Source organism: Fistularia commersonii, chromosome 30 (genome assembly GCF_037954325.1).
Source record: "Fistularia commersonii isolate RoL2024-O1a breed Wild chromosome 30, RoL_Fcom_v1.0, whole genome shotgun sequence".
In the NCBI taxonomy this organism is placed as follows: domain Eukaryota; kingdom Metazoa; phylum Chordata; class Actinopteri; order Syngnathiformes; family Fistulariidae; genus Fistularia; species Fistularia commersonii.
This window is the reverse complement of record NC_141313.1, coordinates 10,389,696-10,412,107: the sequence shown is the minus strand read 5'-3', so window position 1 is coordinate 10,412,107 and position 22,412 is coordinate 10,389,696. Positions and strand designations below refer to the sequence as shown.

At 39.2% G+C, this 22,412-nt stretch overlaps 1 protein-coding gene across 7 annotated transcripts; it reads right to left on the bottom strand.

Moving 5' to 3' along the window:
• Positions 1–1,481: 1,481 nt before the first annotated feature.
• Positions 1,482–22,117, bottom strand: znf384a (zinc finger protein 384 a). 7 transcript variants are annotated; one of them, XM_086177752.1, is made up of 12 exons: positions 21,976–22,117; positions 19,966–20,033; positions 18,919–19,231; positions 17,086–17,208; positions 16,430–16,593; positions 15,938–16,014; positions 15,589–15,813; positions 9,899–10,066; positions 7,530–7,608; positions 5,604–5,762; positions 4,740–4,878; positions 1,482–1,713 (listed from the first exon to the last, which is right to left on the bottom strand). In XM_086177752.1, the coding sequence occupies exons 2-12, from the start codon at positions 20,026–20,028 to the stop codon at positions 1,634–1,636; spliced, it is 1,590 nt and encodes a 529-aa protein (XP_086033878.1). In that variant the 5' UTR covers positions 20,029–20,033; positions 21,976–22,117; the 3' UTR covers positions 1,482–1,633. The 7 variants fall into 7 exon arrangements, with proteins under 7 accessions (XP_086033878.1, XP_086033872.1, XP_086033873.1 ...); XM_086177746.1 differs by lacking the exon at positions 1,482–1,713 and having other exon boundaries at positions 3,270–4,878; XM_086177747.1 differs by lacking the exons at positions 1,482–1,713; positions 21,976–22,117 and adding an exon at positions 21,608–21,815 and having other exon boundaries at positions 3,270–4,878.
• Between the last annotated feature and the right edge of the window lie 295 nt (positions 22,118–22,412).

Below are 22,412 nucleotides of genomic sequence, written 5' to 3'. Positions count from 1 at the left end.
TTTTCACAGGAGTGAGTTGAAAGAAGCGCAAATTTAGATGTAAACAGTTGCATTCATGGGATGTGCAAGTTAAGAAAGTGCAGATTGACACCTCAATAGTCAAATGACCATGTACTGTCTGCAGTTTAAGTCACTAATAAAACAACATCTAAATGACTCTTAGAAGTGAACGATCAGAGCCGGTTCCTGCTGCCAGGCAGGAACCGGAGCCCCTTTGCTCTGTTTTTTCTCTCAGTGTTCTTGTTCTCAAGGTGCACGTGATTGGTCAAAGTTGAACGGTTCTTGCTCCTCCTGGGACAGTGCTGTGCTGAGGCCCATATTACTAGTATCAATGACTACAATGAAAGGTCTCCTGAGGTCACACAAGACCGCCACCCCTGGAACCATTGCCCTGGTAGTATATACACTTCTCACAGTGCATCTGCATTTTTATGATGACAACCAGCCCAGTAGTATTATAGCATTTCCACCTACTGGACCAGCTGCCCTTTAGCTTCTTTGAAGTTGAGAAGCCAGGTGATGGATGTTTGATCACTGCATGCGAGGAATATCTGCACATAGAGTCAGGAATGGAAGCTGGGAAGAGCCGGGACATCAGCTAGCAGCTCCTGATGAATGTCACAGCTGCTCCTCTCTTGATGGCTGAGGGCACTACTGAAGGAGACGTTTATCTGTTGTCCTTGCTCCCCTCCTGGGATGGTACCCTACCAGGGCCACATTACTAGCATTGATGTCTATAATGAAGGGTCGCCTGGGGTTTTCAAGCGACCTTTTATCATCAACCTATACATTGTGTTCAGATAGGCTAAGACGAGGGCCCGACACTGTGAGAAAGCACAATCACATACCTTGGTTGCATCACCTGTCCTTTCTGGATCGGAGATGGTAGCAAAGTTTTTTACCCGCTGCCGGATGTAGGACTTCATGCCCAAGAAGCTATGCAGCTCACCGACATTGTGGGGGACAGGCCATGTGGGGAACATAACTGGTATCTTTAATTAGTCAGTGTTCACTCCAGTTGTGCTTACAACATGACCGAGGAAAGATGTCCCTACAAAGACACTTTGACATGCAGACAGGGGGCGCTAGGAATCACACCGTGGACATTCTGATAAGGGGAACACCAACGTCTGCATCTTTACCTACCAACATTAACATATGCAAGATTTGTTAGCTTTACATGACTTGTCTCCTTCCCATGGGATCAGTAAATGATCACAATATCGCAATATTCAACAATTTGACCATGGGAATTTGTTGGATTTTCAACAAATCCCTTAAAACTGACTTCAGCCAGGTTAGCCTCTCAGGATATTGTTAATATTCAAATTGAATATTGGGAGCGCCAGCATTTAAGACAAATCCTTAGTCTATTTTAATACTTCCACGATAACAAAAAGGTCTATTCAGTGAATAATCCAATACTGGGGGGAGGGGGGGGGCATAATGTGATGCCAGAAAGACTCAGGAATCAGGTGATTCATTTAAGAGTTTTATTCCTGAATAAGGTAATTAGTTAAGAGGATGACAGGACAGGAATAAGTTTATAGCAGTCTCTGACGGAAGCTCCGTCCATGATCCAGCTGACAGAGAGGTAGGGGCCAGGAGCAGACCCTCGGTGGTCACGGTTCCTTTACTTATCTGGTGCCTTGGTTGTATCGTACAGCGGTTGCCACAGTGCAGAGTTTTCCATATGAGTCCAAAAAAAGGCGGCTGAAACAGAGCAGATTGTTTGGGGGTTTAAGCTGATAGATATTGAGCGTTATATTTACTGAAAGGCAGACAAAGAGCAAATAACGGACTTGGACTTGGTGAGGAAGATGAATGCAGAAATGGAGAGGGGTTGTGACATGATGATGGATCAGAAACACATCTCCTGAGGGTGCAGTACATTATTTTGACCGTGACAGCTAGTTGGATGAAAAACTGATGTCAGATGTGATTTGACATGCACCTCTTAGAAATGTTATGGTTTATTAAAAGCACACCTGTACTAGTCATTTCCACACTAACCTGTGCAGAGAGCATGTGGTAATGGTTTCAGGTATTTCATCATGTTTATTAGCCTCATTTTACAATGATTTGCTTCCAAAACAACAAGCTTCACATTTTCTGGAGGGGTGCATGTTTTTTTTTGCAGTTTCGTTGAGTTACTGCACATGTTGTAGCTTGTGGCATGGATTTGATAAGGTTCTTTATAAAAATCAATCTTGTGAAAGTAGCACAGAGAACAAAATGAATCTAGTTAAGTTTGAAGACCTCACCCTACTGGATAGCATCATGTATTCTTCTATGAAGTCTACAACATGTCTTAAGACAATAAACTGTGTTTTCCGTTTTTTTTTTTCAAAGACTTTGTTGGGTTGCATTGAGTCGACTCATTTGCAAGTCTACAATCAAACACAACAGGGTTGCCGTCCAAATAAATCTATGGAGCAAAATATTAATACTGCATTCAAAGAGGCTTTATTGTAGCTAAAATATATTGCTGATTGACAATGCATTGATGTGGATCAATAACACACCCACAGCTATTTATTTGCCAATCCAAAACTTCTGTTTATGAATTAAGGTGTTTGAAGGGATTACTCTGGGGATTTATTTTTGGAAAATGGAAACTTATTCTGTTTGATTGTAACATTACTATAAGGAAGTAGAGGGATCTACCATCACTATAGGTAAGCTGGGACACCGGATGTTTTGGTACTTGCTCAGTTCCATTAGTTCCATAACTGCTGTTCACAGGACATACTTCCCTTATACAGAAGAAAGTCGAAATGAAACCTTTTCAATCTATGTTATGTACAACATACTGCAATACCATAATGCCTCAGATTGATAATAACGTGGATAACATTTGAAATACAGTTATAATGAAAGAAGTAATAATATGTATGAAAACTTCTCTTTCAAAAAAAGATTAATAACAGTACCTGTCAGCCATTTTTTTTTTATCACAATCATTACTTCCTTAACAACCGTCCTAACGATGGTGAGTGTGACTGTTCTTTATGCAATAAAGGACAGTAAACGGTGTCGCTTTCATTAGTACGAAAAAAAGAAAGCTGTTAAGTTTCCTCTCTGTCCCCTTCACATTCACATTTCTTTCTCTCTGGTTCACTTGTTCCTCTGTCGGTAGAAAAATACATACAAGATATATAAAAAAAAGTACAATGATGACAAACATAGGCGGTGAAGTACAAGCTTCATCAAGTGCTTTCACAATGATCCCCCACCCCCCCACCCCAGCCCCACCACCCTCCCGAGTCCTTTTATTTGTTTTCTCTTCTTTTCCAAACTGACACGGAATCTTGACACGTTTAGTGCATTCATTAGCTCTTCCCGTCTAATGTGATACTTTGGGCACCGACAGAAAAAAAAAGATTCCTCAATTCCTTAATTTTTGAGGAGATGGGTGTTGAAGGTAGCATGTTTGACACACACCATGTCCTTTCCCTCCTGTATCCCTTCCTCTGTCATGTAGCAGTCTGCCACTACATGATACCCCACGAAAAAGTGTCAAAATCACATTCATTTAAATGTGGACATTTTTGGACACACCTCTTAGATTATATTATGTATGTCGAAACCCATCCTTGATAGCCTGGCTGAACTGTTTTGGCATGGAAATGTTTTGAATCATCTTAATGTGTTCAATAATTATGGAATAAATCGCTGTACCATTAACGCTTTTTTTCTTCCATTTTTAGATCTTTGAACCTGTAAAACAACTGTGGCTTCCAACCTCTGATAAAATGTATTTCAAAGGCTGCAATGAGGGAATGGAAGGACACTGGCAGGCCTCCGTCGTCAAGGTTCTAAAGAGTGAAACTGCTGGTATGTGCATGGGGTGTTTTTCAAAGCATCTTCCAACTATTCACTCAACTGGGTTTAGGGAGGAATGTGGAACTCCATCCAATTGGATAACTCAGGTCAGAATGTGATTGTGTCAGAAGGCAAAAAAACCTGTCCCCGCTTCAGTTTTTCAGGAAAGTAACCCAATTTTTTTTCAGTAGGTATTAATACACCATTGTGTCTGTGTCCTGGACATGCAATTCTGCAAAGGGATCCCTGGCACAGGTAGCTTCGGGAATCATGAAGCAAATTTTAAATAACTGTGTCCTCCAAAGTAATTTAGGGTTATATTCAACATTAAAGCTTCTTAAAATGCTGAGAAATTGCCACTAGGTGAAGAACTTGGAAGTTTTATGTTCTCGTTAACACCAGTGAAAATAACTCACAGCCACACAAAAGGGAATTTAGAAAAGAGTTTGTTGTTAAATTCCTGAAGGCTGCAGGCTCGCATCATCTGATGACGAATCAGGTGAGGAATCTCTCAGCCTTCTATCCAATTCAATTTGACTTCTTTTAAGACGCTTACATTATGGATAACATAGAAATCACTTGTTCACATGGACCATTCTAAATTGCAGACACAATTTGTCAGACAGGTTGGTAAGATGTAGCCTATGAGTTCATGTGTTCCACTTGTATGGCTGATGTGGAGACAGTGAGACAGAGGTCTTTGTGGGCTACTGGCAGGTCAGCCACAGTAACTGATTTGTACTGGATCTCGCCAGCTGCCACTGTCTTGTACTGATGGAGGTCAAATGGACATGGGACCACAGCTTCTGTGGGCTGTTGGGGTTGCTGGTAGCTGCCAGGGGGTCCAGGGTTGGGGTTTTGGGTGGCACTGTTAGGGTTAGCCTGACTCTGGAGCTGGCTTGCCCTGCTCGTACCTCCTCTCCCTCTGCCACGGCCTCGACCTCTGCCAACTCCCCCTGATGTGAGGCCTTGGGCCTGCTGGGCAGCTACCGTTGCTGCCACTGTTAGCGGGTCAGGGTTGTGCTTTCTCATGTGTTTCATTAGATAGGTTTCCTGGAAAGGGGGAGGGCAAGAGGTAAGACAGAAAACATAAAGCAATATTATTCACTGTAAAACTTCACTTGCAAGTTAAGTCCTACTAGACCCTGATCAGTTCTCGTGGATGGCTGCGGCTTCACATTTGATAAATTGCTCATTATTGGTGATCAGATTCATAGAAAGACATTGTAGATTTTTCTGAAATATGATCAGGTTGACAGCAAAATATATTTACACTCCTGTCAGCTATATGGGCAGTATGTGTTATTCAGAAATACAGCTAAGCAGGACAAATGTAAAATGTAAACCTTGTAAAGTTCTTTTTTTTTTTATTTTCTTGTATGTATTTTTTGCAGTCCAGAAGTCAATATTGCATGGGCGAGACAAAATTTGTTTTCTCATAAATACACACTGGATTTTTTCCCAAAATGTTGACACAGTAAGCACTACTAAGACTAAAACAGTTCTTTTACAACCGATTAACATTGCTAATCACAATATTTAACTGCACTAAGAGTCACTCATCTGCATCTGACGGAAAACATGTGCATGTGAAAGCAAAATGTTTAAATCATTAACAATTTTGGAGTTGTAAAATTGTACTGATTGACACTGTACGTGTGCTATGTAATAATATGTATAATATGCAATAATATAAACCTTCCTGTTTTGAGTTATGTATACAAGTGAGTTTTAAAAATCTCTTTTCTGATTATTGAATGACAGGTGGGACATCCTACCGAGGTATAGGACCGATTGCAGAGGCCACAGGAGAACAGCTTGGCATGTTTGACAGTGTGCGTAGATAGGTGCACCTCCAGGCTGGCAGCATCTGTGTAACCACGGTTACAGTTGTGGCACTTGTACGGCTTGTCTTTGTTGTGCTGCCGACGATGAGACTGCACAGACAGAGAAAAGATAAGCAAACAGGTTGTTGAAATAGCAATTTTTTAAATAAGGTTCTGTTTTGTACTTTAAATAAACACACATACATAAAAAGTCCTGTTACATGTTTTTCCTTTACGTTCCTTTACTTCCTGTTTTGCTTCTAGATATCACATTTGTCTTTTCTGTTATTTCAGATTCCTGCGCGCCCACATGCAGTCTTTCTAGTGTGATGTTATCAATTCTAGTTGCTTTTTTGGCATTAAAAAAATCCTGATTTTTTTTGAGGGTCATTGCCTTTGTCACATCCTGTGTTAGTTCCAAGGTCCCAGATGATTACATTCTATTTGTCGCCTGTTTTCTGATAATTATATCACAATCACAATAACTTCTTAGGACAGAGCTGATGAGAGGCCAAATGTCTTAAAGAAAGAGTCAATGAATGAGTCAATGAGAGATATGTATCATAGGATATCCAACAGCAGAGTATGCCTATATCTTATCTTAAGGATCGTAGCGCAGGGGATTAAGAGTGGTCATCTTGGAAACACTTTTCTTTTTTGACTCCCAGGATTCCTGTGCTCCTCCTAGCCTGTCGAGGTGTTGTTGAGAAAGACACCGAACCTCTAACTGTTCCCCTGGCGCTGCTCATGTGGCTGCCTACTGCTCAAAGTTCATCGTTGATGGGTTAAATGCAGTGGTTGAATATCAGTGATGTTGTGCTGTATGAATAACTGAATGTTGACAATAAACAGTCTTCTTCAGGTTCTTCTTTGCCTGCATAATAAGAGGCTAGCCTAGTACTAACTATTAGCTCTCTCAAAGAAAGGTTTCAAGCCTATTCTTAAAGAAAGAGATGGTTTCCCCCTTGGATTGAGATTAATAATCCTTTCAGCATAACAGATCACTCTTAAAAAGCTGGTATACTATATTTGACATCACGTTTTTTTAATATATTTTATTTGGCTTTTCAGCTACCCTTCGTATGCTGTCCTAGAGGCAGTGTGACTTTCTGATAAAGTACACAAACACAAGACAGTGACACTAAAGAAAAGGTTGGAGTTTTGAGTTTTTGAGAATTTTGAGTTCTCTTTAGGAATGAACAGGATGGATTGGAACAGGAATGGGTCACTCAGGGAGACAGCACATATCGTTGCTGTGGAGATAAGGTCAGAACAAAATGTACATGTAGAGAGGAGGGATAGTGAATATATTGGTAGAAGGATGATGAGGTCAGAACTGTCAGGCAGGAGACCAAGTGGAAGACCAGAGAGGAGTTACATTGGTGGAGTGAAAGAGGAAATGAGGTTAACTGATGTAAGACAGGAGGATGCAGCGAGGAGGGTTAGATGGAGGAAGACAATTTGCTGTGGTGACCCCTGGAAGGAGCAGCCGAAAGAAAAGGAGATCTATGCACACATATATATAAACTGCCCATAAAGAGCTTGAACAATTTAGCAAACTACATGGACTTTTCATTTTGTTTCAATTCATTTTAAGAACTGAATTCAACACTGATTTAAATGGCTACTTCCAAACAGGAAGAATCACAATGGGAATGTGGCACTAGCTACTTTTGAAATAAAATAAAGTAAAATTAAAGATAATAGGGTAAGCAAACCGCACACCCAAGTCACAAACTGTGATAAAATCCCAATGCTTCTGACTAGAATACTGCCTTGTGACCAACCAGGAGTCAGCAGACATGTAGACCCATCAATCTTGAGACAATGTCATGAACACATCAATCACCATTGGATGAAAAAGGTGATATAACTTACCTGCAAATTAGACAACTGAGTGAAAGCTTTCTCACAGCCAGGGTGGCTACACTTGTATGGCCGGTCTCCAGTATGAATCCTGAAAAAATAAAAAACCACAGTTGCATATGATGTCAATTGGATGCAATTGACAATTAACTTGGAAAAAAAATAAAAACTGAATCAGCAAGTTGTGCGGTCAACCTCCCTAGGAATTAACTCAAAAAACTTGTTCAAAGAAATTCAAATCTGCTGTCAATGTGGACTTTATAGACATTGTGATGTAAAAAAAAAATGCGCGTCTCACAACCAGAATAATAGATATTTCCTTTGAAATAATAAAAAAGAAGAAAATGACAATGGAACGCTAAGTCATTCATTATCTGTACCAATTGTCCTGCACTCATGGTCACAGTGGGGCTGTCATTGTGCAAGCAGGACCATTCACCTCCTCATTCACACATCTGGTCCAATGAACCTACTGGATGTTTTAGGACTGATGAAACCGGTGGACAAACTCCACACAGAAAAGCCCTCCCTGTCAGAGTTGAACCAGTGACTTTGCTGGGAGGTGGAAGTGCTAATCATTGCTGCACCTTGCTGGCCAATAACAAAACAATGAAACAGTTGTTGTATTTAATTCCATATTCTTAGAGCTAGAGGGAGCCATAGTAGGGGTGCTAAAGTAACCTCCACCTCCAGTGATGAGCATTGCCAACCACTTTTTCAGTTACAGGTGATTTTTGGCAGTTCCTGATTACATTTTTCAACCAGATATTCAAACAATTGCCGCTCAATCTAATTTATTTTCTTTCCTTGGACAGCTCTAAGCTTTTGACTTAAAGGATTTTCATAACAGCTGACAGATGTCTACTCTCTTCAAGGGTTCTAAGAGGATTTTATTGCATTCATCAAAATTATCTAGAGTCAGACAAGTTTTGTGCTGGGCCTGTCTATCCACTTTTAAGAACATATTCATGTAAATTTTTTTGACAGAAGTTGTTAGTCGATTAATTTGGATCACTGTCACCAACTTCTTGTTAGAGATGTTTTTTCCAATAAGTTAAATTTTCATAATTAACGAGATGCCCTGTGTGCTCCTGTGTAGTATATCCTGCTTGGTTAAAAGGGATCTTGTTGAAAAGATGAGAGGTAGAATTTGATCACATTTATTATGCAAGTGGGTATGTCATTTCACACCCAGTCCTAACAGGCGAATGGGTAAGTGTTGAAACTGAAACTCTGCATTGTGTTGCCTCTCATTCCAAGTTTAGCTTTATTAATTCTTAATATTTATGGGACTTTGACTGTTCACACCCTCTGATAAACCCTTTTTTTGGAAACATGCATAATTTATAATAATAATTAATCCTTCATCAATCCCCATGAGGAAATTCATTCTCTGCAATTAACCCATCATGGATGAACCATGAGCAGTAAGAATGCTGTCCACAGGAGCAGTTAGGGGTTCAGTGTTTTGTACAACAACACCTCGACACTCTAGGAGGAGCCGGGAACCGAATTGGGAATGTTAGGTTCCAAAGACGATTGCTCTACCTCCTGCGCCATGCTGCTCCCGGCGATTCAATTTTTGATTTTTTTCTGAACAGCACAACAGCATCAAAGTTATTTTACCCAGTAACACCATTAAGAAAACATATACAGACAGCTGACAGCCCGTTAGCACACCAATCCCTGGTGTAATGGGCTATAACATAGCCCACTATACAAGAACGTAACAAAGCTTGACGTTATTTATTTGTGTGTCCAAAAATATAATTATTAGATATGGCCATTTTGCAGTACATTTAAAGTTTTACATTTCTCTCCTCACCAGTCAGTGAAATCTAACCGTGCAGTCAGCCATTCTTACTGCCACTGTGAACAGAAATGGAGAAAAAGTTTTCTAACAAAAAGCTTGGGTTACACCGAGTGCAGCTGCAAGTCTACTCTTGACCAACAATATTTAATGTTCACAAATAAAAACTGTATTTTGTTTGTATTTGTGATTTTACAGATATGTAACAAATTCTGAAATACCATTGAGAATATTTACCATAGAACCTAAATAGTTTTGAGGCAATTTCTGAGGTATTAAAATCAAAATAATTCAATGAAGTATGAGTATAAATTTTGGTACCAGTGTGCCCAGTTACATACAAGCTTCACTCACTGTGATCCAATTAACAGTGCAGTTCAGATTGAGCACCTAGGCAGGATATGTCTATTATGTTTCGCTTTCTTGGTTCATCTTGTAATCATTTGTTTTAATTTTCTATTATGCCAACAGAACCCTACAGGAGAAAATGAACGAAAGAAAAGCTGCTATTGTTCACACTGCGGACCTCCTCCCACACACCTGCCAAGAACCACCCAGCCATTCACAGTACCGTGTGTGCTGCTGTAGGTGACTGAGCTGCCTGAATGCTTTCTGGCAGTAGGTGCAGGTGTAGGGTTTGGCCCCGGTGTGGATGCGGATATGCTGGGACAGGTAGCTGGAGTTGGCAAACGACTTGGAGCAGTGGGGACACTTGTGGGGCTTGGCCTCAGTGTGGTTTCTAACACCAGGGTTGTGGGGGAGGGGGTTGGAGAGAGAGAGAGGGAAATAGAGAGAGAGAGAGAAAGAGAGAGAGAGAGAGAGAGAAACAGAGAGAAACAGCGAGAGATTTAGGCTACAGCATGACCAAACTTTGTGATGAACTCAAGATTAAATCATGCGTTCAAGTGATGATGGTCTGCGATCAATTACGTTGATTATGGAGTTTGACAGTGTGCTCTTTGTGCTGTGTCTGAATTGTGAAAACACAGAACAAAAACATTAGCAAGCACAGTCAGTCACGCTTTTATCTCTCTCTCTCTCTCTCTCTCTCTCTCTCTCTCTCTCTCTCCCCCCTCCCCCCATGACTTTCTCTCGCTCTTGCTCGCTCACTCTGTTTGATCTGCCCTGTTCTGGGTAGATTGTGACTGTCTGAATATTGTCAGAATGTACAGATGCAGCATTGAGATCCATTTTTAGGACTAATGGCAGACCTGCAGATCCCTGCAGGTCCCTGCAGGTCCTGCTTGACCTCATAACCTATTGCTGGGTAATCGTGGGAATAAAAGGGTGACTCTCAAGTTCAACCATCAATTAAGTCATCAACAGTGTCAATGGAGGTAAAATTACCTTTTCAATGAATCCAAAGTGATATTTTGAACTCACACCATACTAAATTTTCTTAGGTAAAAGCAACTTCTAGGGAGAACTATTAGCAAAGTGTTTTTGAAGTATAAAAATTGCCAACAAAATTGTTTTCTTTATATTAAATTACTTCAGAGATTTCAGCTACATTCAGATTTGACCACAACAGATATATATTCAAAACCCATAGTGTCTGAGATATATAGTTACAATCCAGTTAGACCATATATCAATTTTAAATCAAAAGGGCATCAGCCAATTACTTAATTTCATCTGGATATTAGAAGGCTAGTTAATGATAAAAAAGACTGCTGGGCTCAAACCCACCAATAAGTATCACGGTATTTCTGCATTTTACACTATGTGGAGCTTTAGATTTTGAATTTAGAATTACTACCAAGGAATAACTATTTTTGAATTCTAAATGCACGAAAAAACAATGGTGAAATTCATCCACCTGAATCAAAATGCACAATGAAAGGCAGGTGCTTTCCTAGTTGTAGTGTCGATCAACATATTCACTACTGGTGACATATTCAAAAGGCCAATATTTAAATATCTGTCAGTTCTGAAAACCTGTCTGTCGACAAACGTCACTCAAAAGTCAGCTCAAAACTGAAGAGGTGTCTTGGATGGTGGGTAAAAATTTGGAAGACAAGAGAGTCCAGTTTACATGATAAGATTTACAATATAATAGAAGATATCTCTGGAAAAATAACAAAAAAACTGCTCAAGTCTGAAAGCGTAACTATACAGGCTCATAATAATTCTACGATCTAACTAAATGTTTGGTATATTTGACCAGAGAAGGCAGGGGTGACATATTTAGAAAACAAAAAACTTAACCGAGGGTAACAGGCCTTAAATGCAACATTGCTTGAGAAAATGGGATACTAAACAAGCAAGCAAGTACAAAATCTTTTCATTTATAGATATCCTCTATATCTCACTTAAACCCGGAGAGGGGATTAAATGTAATGAAGCTTTTGAAAACTGACTAGAGATTATATGATGGTACAATCAACCTCACCAATTTCCTAATGGAGCAGCAAGCACCTGAGTTGAGGACATATAACTTCTAACCCTGCTCTTCTGCGACAGGGCAGCATACCAACTGGGTGGCCTAATTTCATGATTTGGACTGAGAAGGGAATGAGTTATTTTGAAGTGAATGATGTGTGTGCATTTCTGCAAACACAGTTGATTGGTGTAATTCAGAAGTTTATAATATGATATCAATGACTTTGAAAGCAACTACCATGTCACAAGGAACTTATAAAAAAATAATTGAATGGTGTGCTATTGTATAGTTCATTTGTATACTTCTTCACTTGTTTCAATTGACAGGATTATACTGTTTGGGAAACTGAGGATTTACTCCTCTCTCGGGGAGTAACAAGATTTTGTTTTTACTACGGTGCATCATTAGAACTTTTTTAGGTAAGAATGGTAAGCACGTGCTTTACAACAGTTTAACACTTTTCAAACAATTGTTTTATTCTGTCCCAATAGCATCCGTCTGTGCTTCTTGACACATACACTACTGAGATGCTTGTCATACCCCAGTGAGAAAAGTAGCTCAGGTCAGCAATGTTTCATCATTATGGTGAGCTATATTTTTATGTGATTTACATTTTTTCAGACTGGATGCATTTTATTTTGATGTGTATAACCACAACCCCTTGAAGGCTATCTTACATGAAATCTGGTGTGTGGCTCCAAACTGGTTGGGGACAGCGGCTTCAAATGTTCCAATAAGAAATATGTCAGCAAAACCAAATGCCACAAACTTAACCACTAAGTTTTCACAATATCCATAGGCTATGAAACTGAGTGAAATCTACCCCTTAGGGTAACTGGGTAGATAGTTAAGACTTTCCAATTACTATTGCACTTTTTCTAATGCATGTCAATCGTGACCACTAGGCTACATGGAAATTTCTACAAAGCTACCAGATATGAACCTTTAGGTCCTAAGGTTACAAACACTTTGTGCAAGGGATAGAAATGCATTAATTATTATATTACCTTTAGCTCAGAGATCTTCAATAACTGAAGATCCTGTTTGCAAGGATATTCTAGTTTGCAAAAACAGATGAGTCATCATATTACGGAGTGACTGGAAGGGACAGAGTGACACTTCTGACATAATGTCAATATCACTTCTGACGTAGGAACAAGGATACACTTTGAAAAAGGTAATATGTTATCCCATTATTTACTATCTCATTCATTGTGTGTTTCAACCAATTGTTAACACTGAAATAAATTTTTGTATTATCTCACAGAGAAACACCAAAAAATAACTTTAAATTGTGATACAGAACTGGTACTGGCTAAAGAGAAAGTGATGCATTACTAAAGTTCCTTTATACTACGAAGATTTTTTTTCATATCAGTAGGTTTGAGAGTAAAATGGGGGATTTTTTTTTGTGAAGAGTATGATTTGTGTTTAGGTATGGAAAAATCACACGTCTCAAAAATTAAACAGAGTTTGTTTCCATTATTAAAAAAAGAGTAGTAATTATCAAAGAGCTTTACTTTCTTATAAATAATACTGAATATTAACTGTTTTTACTAACAGATTAAAAAATCTTGATCTTTGGTGCATTTCCACTGCAAGAGACAGTAAAAAATAAAAAAGAAAATTGGAAATCACATTGTAGGTTTTTTTTTTAACAATTTATTTGTAAATTACAGAAAAGTATTAAAATAAGTATTTGATCCCTTGAGTCAAACAATTTTAATATTTGGTACAGAAGCCTTTGTTGATAATTACAGAGGTCAAACAGTTCCTGTAGGTCTTCACCAAGTTTGCACACACTGCAGCAGGGATTTTGGTCCACTCCTCCAAACAGATCTTTTCTAGATCTCTCCGGTTTCAGGGCTGTTACTGAGCAACATGGAGTTTCAGCTCCTTCCAAAGATTTTCAATTGGCATTAGGAGACTGGCTGGGCCACTCCGAACCTTGATAAGCTTCTTACAGAGCACTCTTTGGTTTTCCTGGCCATGTGCTTCGGGTCATTGTCATGTTGGAAGGCCCAGCCATGGTCCATCTTCAATGCTCTGAGTGAAGGAAGGAGTTTTTGCCCAATATCTCATAATACATGGCTCCGTTCATCCTCTCCTTAATACAGTGTGGTCGTCCTGGCTCATGTGCTGAAAAACACCCCCAGAGCATGATGCTTCCTTTCCCATGCTTCACTGTAGGTATGGTATTATTGGGATGATACTCATCCTTCTTCTTCCTCCAAACATGGTGAATGGAGTTAAGATCAAAATGTTCTATTTTGGTCTCATCTGACCACAAAACTTTCTCGCAGGAGTCCTCTGGCAAACTTCAGACGGCCTTGACATGGGCTGACTTAAGCAGGGCAATCTTCTGTTCGATGCATGATTTTAAACCATTATGTCTCAGTGTATTACTGATAGTATCTTTGAAAACGGTGGTCCCAGCTGTCTTCCAGTCATTTATCAGCTCCTCCCGTGTAGTTCTGGGATGATTCTTCACCTTTCTTAGCATCATTGATACCCCACAAGGAGAGATGTTCCATGAGGCCCCAGTCCAAGGGACATTGACAGTCATCATTAGCCTCTTCTATTTTCTGACAATGGCTCCAACAGTTGTTCATTTTTCACCAAGCTGCTTAGCAATTGCTCTGTAGCCCTTTCCAGCTTTGTGAAGGTCAACAATTTTGTCTCTTGTGTTGTTTGACAGCTCTTTGGTTTTGCTTATGTTGGCTGCTACACTTTTGACGGATTATGGGGTGCTCAGGTGTCTTTTAATAACTAACAACCTCAAATATGTGCTACTCAATTAGAATGATGAGTGGAGTGTAATTGGACTTTTCAAAAGCAGAGGAACATGTCTTTTACGGTCAGAAATCTGGCTGATAAGCAAGGGATCAGATACTTATTTGACCCTGTAATTTACAAATAAATTGATTAAAAAATAATGATTTCTGATTTTTTTAAGAGCCTGTCTCTTGCAGTGGAAATGCACCAACAGTGAAAATTTTAGACCCCTCCATGATTTCTAAGCAGGAGAACTTGCAAAATCATGGGGGATCACATACTTATTGACCTGACTATCTTTACCTGGACGTCTATCACTATCCAGATAAAATTACATAACACTATAACATTCCATTATTCACAAAAATGCAAATTTTAAATGACAGCTGGCAGTTTGTGGAATTAAGATGATGCCAGCCAAAATCCTTATTGCTATCAATAATTTGTCATTGCTATATTACATTAGTTTCTGATAAACATGGATATCTGCAAACATATTAATCAATGTATTTAATGCATTTTAATGTGCAATGAATAATGAAACCAAAAGTAGGACATTGCTTTTCTTATTTTCTGGGTGACATTCTTGTGAAGTTTTCAGAATTATAGGATTCTCCAGTGATATTAAGCGGCCCTCACAACAAAGAGATATTTGTTGGTCTCAGATAAAAATTCACAAAACTAAGTAAAGACAGCATAAAAGCTGAACTGAGAAATGTTAACAGAATAAGATAGTCAACACTAAGCTCCACAAGGAAACATTTCAGCAGGTGCCATCTGTACTGCGATGTTTTCTGAGAGAATTTAGGCAGTGAAGAATTTTTAACTCTTGAAATAATTATGGCTCGACTGTAGCTGCGATTTCAGTAAACATGAATGATACACCGCTTAGGAGACAGCTAGATTGTCAGACAGGAGCTTTCCTCTGTCAACATTCTACCATAACAAGCCAATACTTCCCCATACACTATCCATTCCCCTTCACCCATCTCCACATACACACACATACACATGCATGCTTTTAAAGCATATACAACATGCACGTGCAGGAGCTAGAAGACATGGAGACTAAATAAAGCAACCAAAACAGCCAGGTCCCATACCGTGTGTGCTGCTGCAGGTGACTGAGCTGCCGGAATGTCTTCTGGCAGTAGGTGCAGGTATAGGGTTTGGCACCACTGTGGATGCGGATGTGCTGGGACAGGTAGCTAGAGTTGGCAAACGACTTGGAGCAGTGGGGACACTTGTGGGGCTTGGCCTCAGTGTGAGATTTGGCGTGTATCTGCATGTCTGACTTGCTGAAAAACGTCACTGCACACATCCGACACCTTGGTAAGAGAGGAGAGAGGAGAGGGACCCATCATGGAGGCAAATGATTAAAGGGTCAAATAGTAGCGGAGTCTATACAGATAGCTGAAGCCCCATTTTCTTATCCACACATATTTGTATTACCTGTATGATTTAGGGCCCTCTTTGTTGGTATGGTCATCCTCATCATTTGACAGGTCATATGGGTCGGCAGAATGGTGCTGTAAAGTTATACTGATATATTAGCAGTGGAAAAAAAAAAAAAGAGTAAAAAAAATTCTTCATGCGTAAAAAGGAAAAACAAGTGATTGAAACAATTACATTTAGTTAACAAAATACATCAAGATATGATAAGAGATATTATTTTTATTTTAAAAAGCAATGTTCTAAAAAATGCTGCCATAGTAAGTTATTATGCTAAATCAAACATCCTCATTAATGACTCTATCTTATTGAATGATGGACAAAAATGGGGAAAAGAGAAATCGATCAGGCCATAAAAACATGTCTATGTGGCCAACACAAGAGAAGAGTAACAGCAACCATTAAGGTAAAGATCCAGTTTACAAAATATTTTAACCAAACAGTTTTCACAGAGAATGTTCTGGCAAATATAATTATAGCAGAGACTCTCACTGGTCCACCAGCTGCAAGATGTGCCAATATTAAAGCATCACTTCCTGGAGCAAGAACTCCTCCCACTCCAGCCACTCTGCCCATCACTTGTTTGCTCTTTCTGCCTCGCTTTCCAGGTGTAGGCATTACAACTGCTGGGGGAACAGCAATGTCTCCCTTCTTGTCTGGAAAGAAGAGAAGGAGAGCAAATGCCTTATTATTTATAAGATAAAGACACTGCGGGTCCAATACATAGCATTACAGGAACCGGTTGAAGATCCTGAACAAACACAAATGCATGACTGTGTTTTAGCCCAAGTGCAAGGACAATGCAGATGCAAAATACAAAATAATAAATGGGTGGAAAACTTGTCAAAGCAAATAAGATGTGTGCGTCTAGTCTCAATTAATTTTAACTCCGCTCATCTTGCCTGAATTTCCAGTACATGACCTTTGTGCTTGTTTTAGGGATGCCTGCTTGTTGTTATTTATTACTGGGATGCTGGAAATTTCAACTCTCATAGATCATGATAACGAAATATCAAAGGGGGAATCGAATTCTTGTTAAATGAAAATTAGAAATATTTGGAAAAGTTATAATAACATAATCTGAAAATTCAGTTTCTATAGAAAAATTGTAGAAAAATTAAGATGTGTGAATAGCACCGGTAAGTTACCTGCATTTGAGGCGTGCACTGCAGACACTATCATGGTGGTGGCAGTGTGGGGTCCAGCTACAAATGACTGTGTGGAAGCAGTGGGGACCAGAGTGCCTTGAGGGGTTGTGATGACTAAACCCGCTAAGAGGAAAAGAGAAATCATGATCTGGCTACCCAGTTGGTCCAAGCAATGGTATGTTTACAAGAAGTATATAGATATTTTAAGATATTATGTCTAAGTTAAGCTAGTAATAGGGGTAATTTCAAAATATTCATCTCTTGATACTACACTACAGATAGTAACTGCTACAAAAATATTTTATGAAAGAATCCAAATACATCATTCTGATTACACAAATGCAACACAAACAAGCCAATTAGATGCATCTAATACAGGGATATGTTTAACAGAAGAAAGTTTATTGAAAAGAAAATCATACTGAACATTTTGAACCTTTATATTGTTACTGTCAAACCCAAACTGAAGGTCTTAATTAGGGTGTGATTTAGTTCACACATTAAACCATTTATTTTTTCATGCACTCCATGATTATATTTTATTTGGGTTGTTGCACATATGAAGTTGCTTCCTCATACAATGGTTGTTTATGCAATTTGTGGAATTCAATCTGACGACAGTGAATTAAAAAAAAAAACTCAAGACATGTGCACTTTAAAATCCTCATTTTAATTCAATACTATATGTTTTTTTTTTTTTGTCAAAAAGAGGTTCACTATCACTAAGTACTAAGTACTAGCAGTGATAGCTACCAACTACATGAAGGTGAGGACTATTAAGCATTATAAACTTGTTCAGAATTGGAAAATGTACAGTAAGCTGCCTAATTTACACACTACCATAAATCTTAAGCAAAAGTGAATTTGGATAGTGAGTGGGTTTGCTAAAAATACTTTTTTTTTTATGGAATATAACTTCTTTTGATTAAGCTATTTTTGATATTTCAAGATAAATTCACTGGTAACAGCTGCAGGTAACATTTACTTTAAATTTTAACACTGCATTTAGTTTATTCATGCCACGCTAAATTTCAATAACGGCAGATGATTCACTTTGACAACCCCTGAAGAGAACAGAAAAATAGGGATTATGCACCTGAACCTACAACTGCTTGAGTGGAAACAAGATTTTGTGTTTTAAATGAGAGAATGCTTTCAAGACTAATTATCATCCCTTCTCAATTGGGCTGTTACTGTGACCAGGTAGCAGGTGGAGGTAGTCAGTGTGCCTGTAGATCCAAAATTCAAAATTGATTTTAACTGTTGTCACAGTTTTGTCAGCGAACGCAAATGGGATTTCATTCACGCTGTTGCTGGTCCATTTCTACTAACATGCTCATTTGTCAGTGAAAATGAGGCAATGCAATGACCTCCCATTTAATAAACCCCTTTAAGTGTTAGAAAATGTATAACAAAGGCAAGATGCTCATAACTTTTGATATTCTAATATAATTTAATGTTCAAGAAGCAGAAAAAAATAGAATGTAACACCCGGAATAGAATTAAGCCAATGCCCTCAGTATTTGAATATTTTGTCAAGAAATATTACATGGCCATTAGTAGAGGCAGGTGTTCTAATATGCAAGTCTACATTTACAAAAAACAAATATATTACTGTTTCATTGGGATTTGTTTGGGAATAAACAATGCAATGCCACATGTCCTACTGGCAAGCATTTATTAAATCATAAGGGCATGTTCTGACAGTGTTGTAAGCAACTAAAATCACCCAAAATTAAAAAACAGATGATGAAATGACACAAAAAATTTCATGGCAAATGGGAAGAGTATGTTATGATTAAAACAGGCAAAGAAAGACCGGACCCCACTCACCTGCTGTCATGATACCCGTGGAGGGAACAGGCACAACAGTGACATTCTGGGAGGTGTGTGACTGGTGCAAGTGTCCCCCAATTGCAGTCAATGATGCGCTTCCTCCAGCTCCTGCCGGACCACCACTTCCTTCCTGTTTGGTCACCACCCGCAACCCTGCCCCAGCATCAACTGAGCCAGGGATGGCAAGGACAGCCGTAGGGTAGTGTGGAGAGGGGGTGGAAGATGCAGAGGAGTGAGGGAATGACGGGGCATTGGCCTTCTCTGGACCTAGCTGCTCTTTTGTCTTGTTCAGGAACATGGCGCTTTCAATCTGGATTAGGATGAATAGGAGGGTAGATTGGTGGCAGAGGGGGGAGATAGACATAATAAAGGGGAAAAAAAAGTGATTGATGAGTAAGTGTTGAAAGATGGGGGAAGATACAAGGAGATGAACATGTAAGAGGTAAAAGATGTAATGCAGAATTGGGGGAAGTAGGTGAGAGGTTAGATGACAATAGATGCCATCCATTAGGACAGTCATAGTGGAGAGCAAGGTCAGAGGGAAGTGGAATGAGGTGTGGGGTGGAAAAGGTGAGACGATGTTACAAAGTTTAGTGGAACAGTGAAGATCAGCAGTAGGAGAAGGCCAAGGAACAATTATGAATTGGGAGATAATGAGATAAACAAAAAAGATCCACAAGAAGACAAGAGAAACAGGAAACAATGGGAAAGAACAGAGAACAAACACACAATGAAATACAAAATGAAGAAAAAGGGACAAGAGGTTGAAGAGACGACAGAGGAGAGGGACAGGAGCGATCATGTGATTGAGTGAACCCTTTGCCTCAAGAAATCATATTCAATACACGTATATGTGTGGTGAAACGAACTTTACCGACAACGGGAGTTGCGTAAATTAACAATTACATTAACATTTGTCTGGTGAAGTTCAAAGTAAAATCTTTACAGTCAAGTTGATAATTGCTTCTTGGCATCTTTTGACATACAATATACCAGCAATCTATGTGTATTTCAAGACAATTCCAACAATAAGGTTGTCTCTACCTGTCCTTGTACAGTGGGGACGGGAGACCAAAAGTATGATGAGTTGAAATGGGAATCGTCCATTATTTCTGCAATTAAAAAGCAGCAAACTTAGAAAACACCTGTCCTCCTCCTCCTTACTGTGCCCTTTGTAATTTTTGAGGTGAAACAAGACCACACATGGCTGTGTTTCGGTCATCTCAGTTTGTTTCCTTTCAGTTCCACTGACACCTTGAACACACAGTGATTTGATGGGCATTGTAACTCTAGCAGGCTCTGACTACTATTCCCAAATATTAATCATATTGCTATGGAAGAACCTATAAAAAAAAAGAAAAAAAAAAGATAACTCAGTTTCCGAGCATGTAGTTTGTTAACAAAAGAGGAGGTTTTGAAACACTAACTTAAACTGCTGGATTTATTGTTAAATTGTGTTTGCAAGAGTAATGTAAAGGTATTTTCCTTACATTATCAAACAGTATCAGCGATCAGAATAAATAACATGAAAGGAAACAGGCTCAGATGATAAACCCCAGGAGGGATGGATATAAAATAAATCCCTTGGAGGACAGAGAAGGCAAGAGTGGAAATACTACATAATCAGCCTTTTACGTTTTTGTTTTGTTTTGCAACATAACCATTCACTTTTTTGCTGGTCCGCTAACTGTCATCTGTGTTCATTTTATCAAATTCTATAACCTAAAAATGTATTTATTTTAATCCAGGAATCCCTACACACATCAGGCAAAAAGTGCTTCTATTTAATTGCTTATGAGAATACAACAAGGGTGTGTGTGCCCCTACAGAATAATCAAAGAAAGTGAGTGCATATGATCTGTTGCTATAAACATTCACTGTTAGGAGTTATGTTGCGCTTGACCATCATACCACTATCACTGTGTTTCAGCAACATCTCCCACTACACACAGGAGCCAGAAACAAAAAAAGATTTGCCTGGGTTTGATAGTCCAGCACAGGCATGCATTTGCCTTTCAATACCATATGGAATTGTTATGTGAGCATGTTATGGTAATATTGGTCATCATATAATCCCAGCATACCAAGCAAGTCTGCATGCAATTACATTTCAGTAAAGGTGATTAGCTTTTCTTAGAACTAAGTTCATTGGGGGGCAAGGGGGCGGGGGGCGACTCGTGAGAAATATAAATAAAGCATACAGATTAAGAAATAGCACTGCATGCAGAGAACTCCTGATTTCAAACTTTTTTTTTCCCAAGGACCGCCTCTACAGTTAAGTAAAAAAAATCTATTTATAAATAAAAGAAACGTTGCAGCACACTTTGCCGATTAATCGATTATTTTCCCTCCCAAACCACGCCGTAGCTTGACAGCTCGGCAGCGCATAAAAAGGAGAAGCAATTAGTGCAGTAACAAGTCAAATGTTTCCAGTCACTGAGAGCCATTTTAAATGGGGGGCACCAGCTCATAAAGTGTCACTTATAGCAGCAGAGTTAAGCTAGCTATTTATTGGCGTTGTTTTCTGTCAAAGTCATTTGACCAAACGCGTCGGTGAAGTATTCAGTTGGCTGTGTTGCACTATTGACTATCAGGCGGCCAAACAGCTTAGTGTTGGGAATCATAAAGAAACGTAGCTAACGTTCGCTACTTAACGCATCTTCACCAGCGGAGCTAGCTTACTTGCCTCCATTAATTTTCTCCTTTTGTTTGCTGGCTTGGTCAAGCTAACGTTACATGGAGGCCTACAAATTCATGTGCTTTACTAGCTTGCCGCTTGGTAAACAAAAAAAAAAAACAGGGCATCCTTGCTCACTACGCCTCCATTTCCTCACTCTCTGTCCATCACGCTGAGAAAATAAAAAAAGGAAAAAAAAACTCGAATGAAAAAAAAAAAAAAAACGACGACCGAAAAAAAAAGTCGACGCCGTTGCCTCTGTAGGAGACGCAGCTTCAATGGAGACTTCCGGCGACTGGGACGATGGTGCTCTCAGACAGACTGAACTAACTGTTTTTTTTTTTTACCAACCGATTAATAACTGTTGTGAAAATTACCGGTGAAATCGACGCCCCGTCAACCCCCCCGGAGCTTCCTCGGGTCAGGACAATTGTGAAACTTTATCCAAATCCGCCCTTCTCAAACCCCTCGCATGTTCCTTTTTTTCCTTCGGCTTTTTTTTTTCTTCCTCCAGTCCCCTTCGCAGCGTCAAACATGCAAGAATTAATCGTTCGCGTTTCCGCCCATTACTTTCAAAATAAAACGAAAACAGTGCGCCAAACACGTCTCGTTCCGAGCACTGGAATTAACGATATTGTGTTTTTTCATTTTTTCAATAGAATGATAGAAGACAAGAAACACTCTCTAAATGATCAACGACACACGTTGAGCCTTGGCAATAGATCTCCGATGGGTATTGCTGATTTTTTACAATTTATCTTGCACCATACAGGATGGAAAAAAACGTCTATTTTATTTTGAAGAAAACAATTCT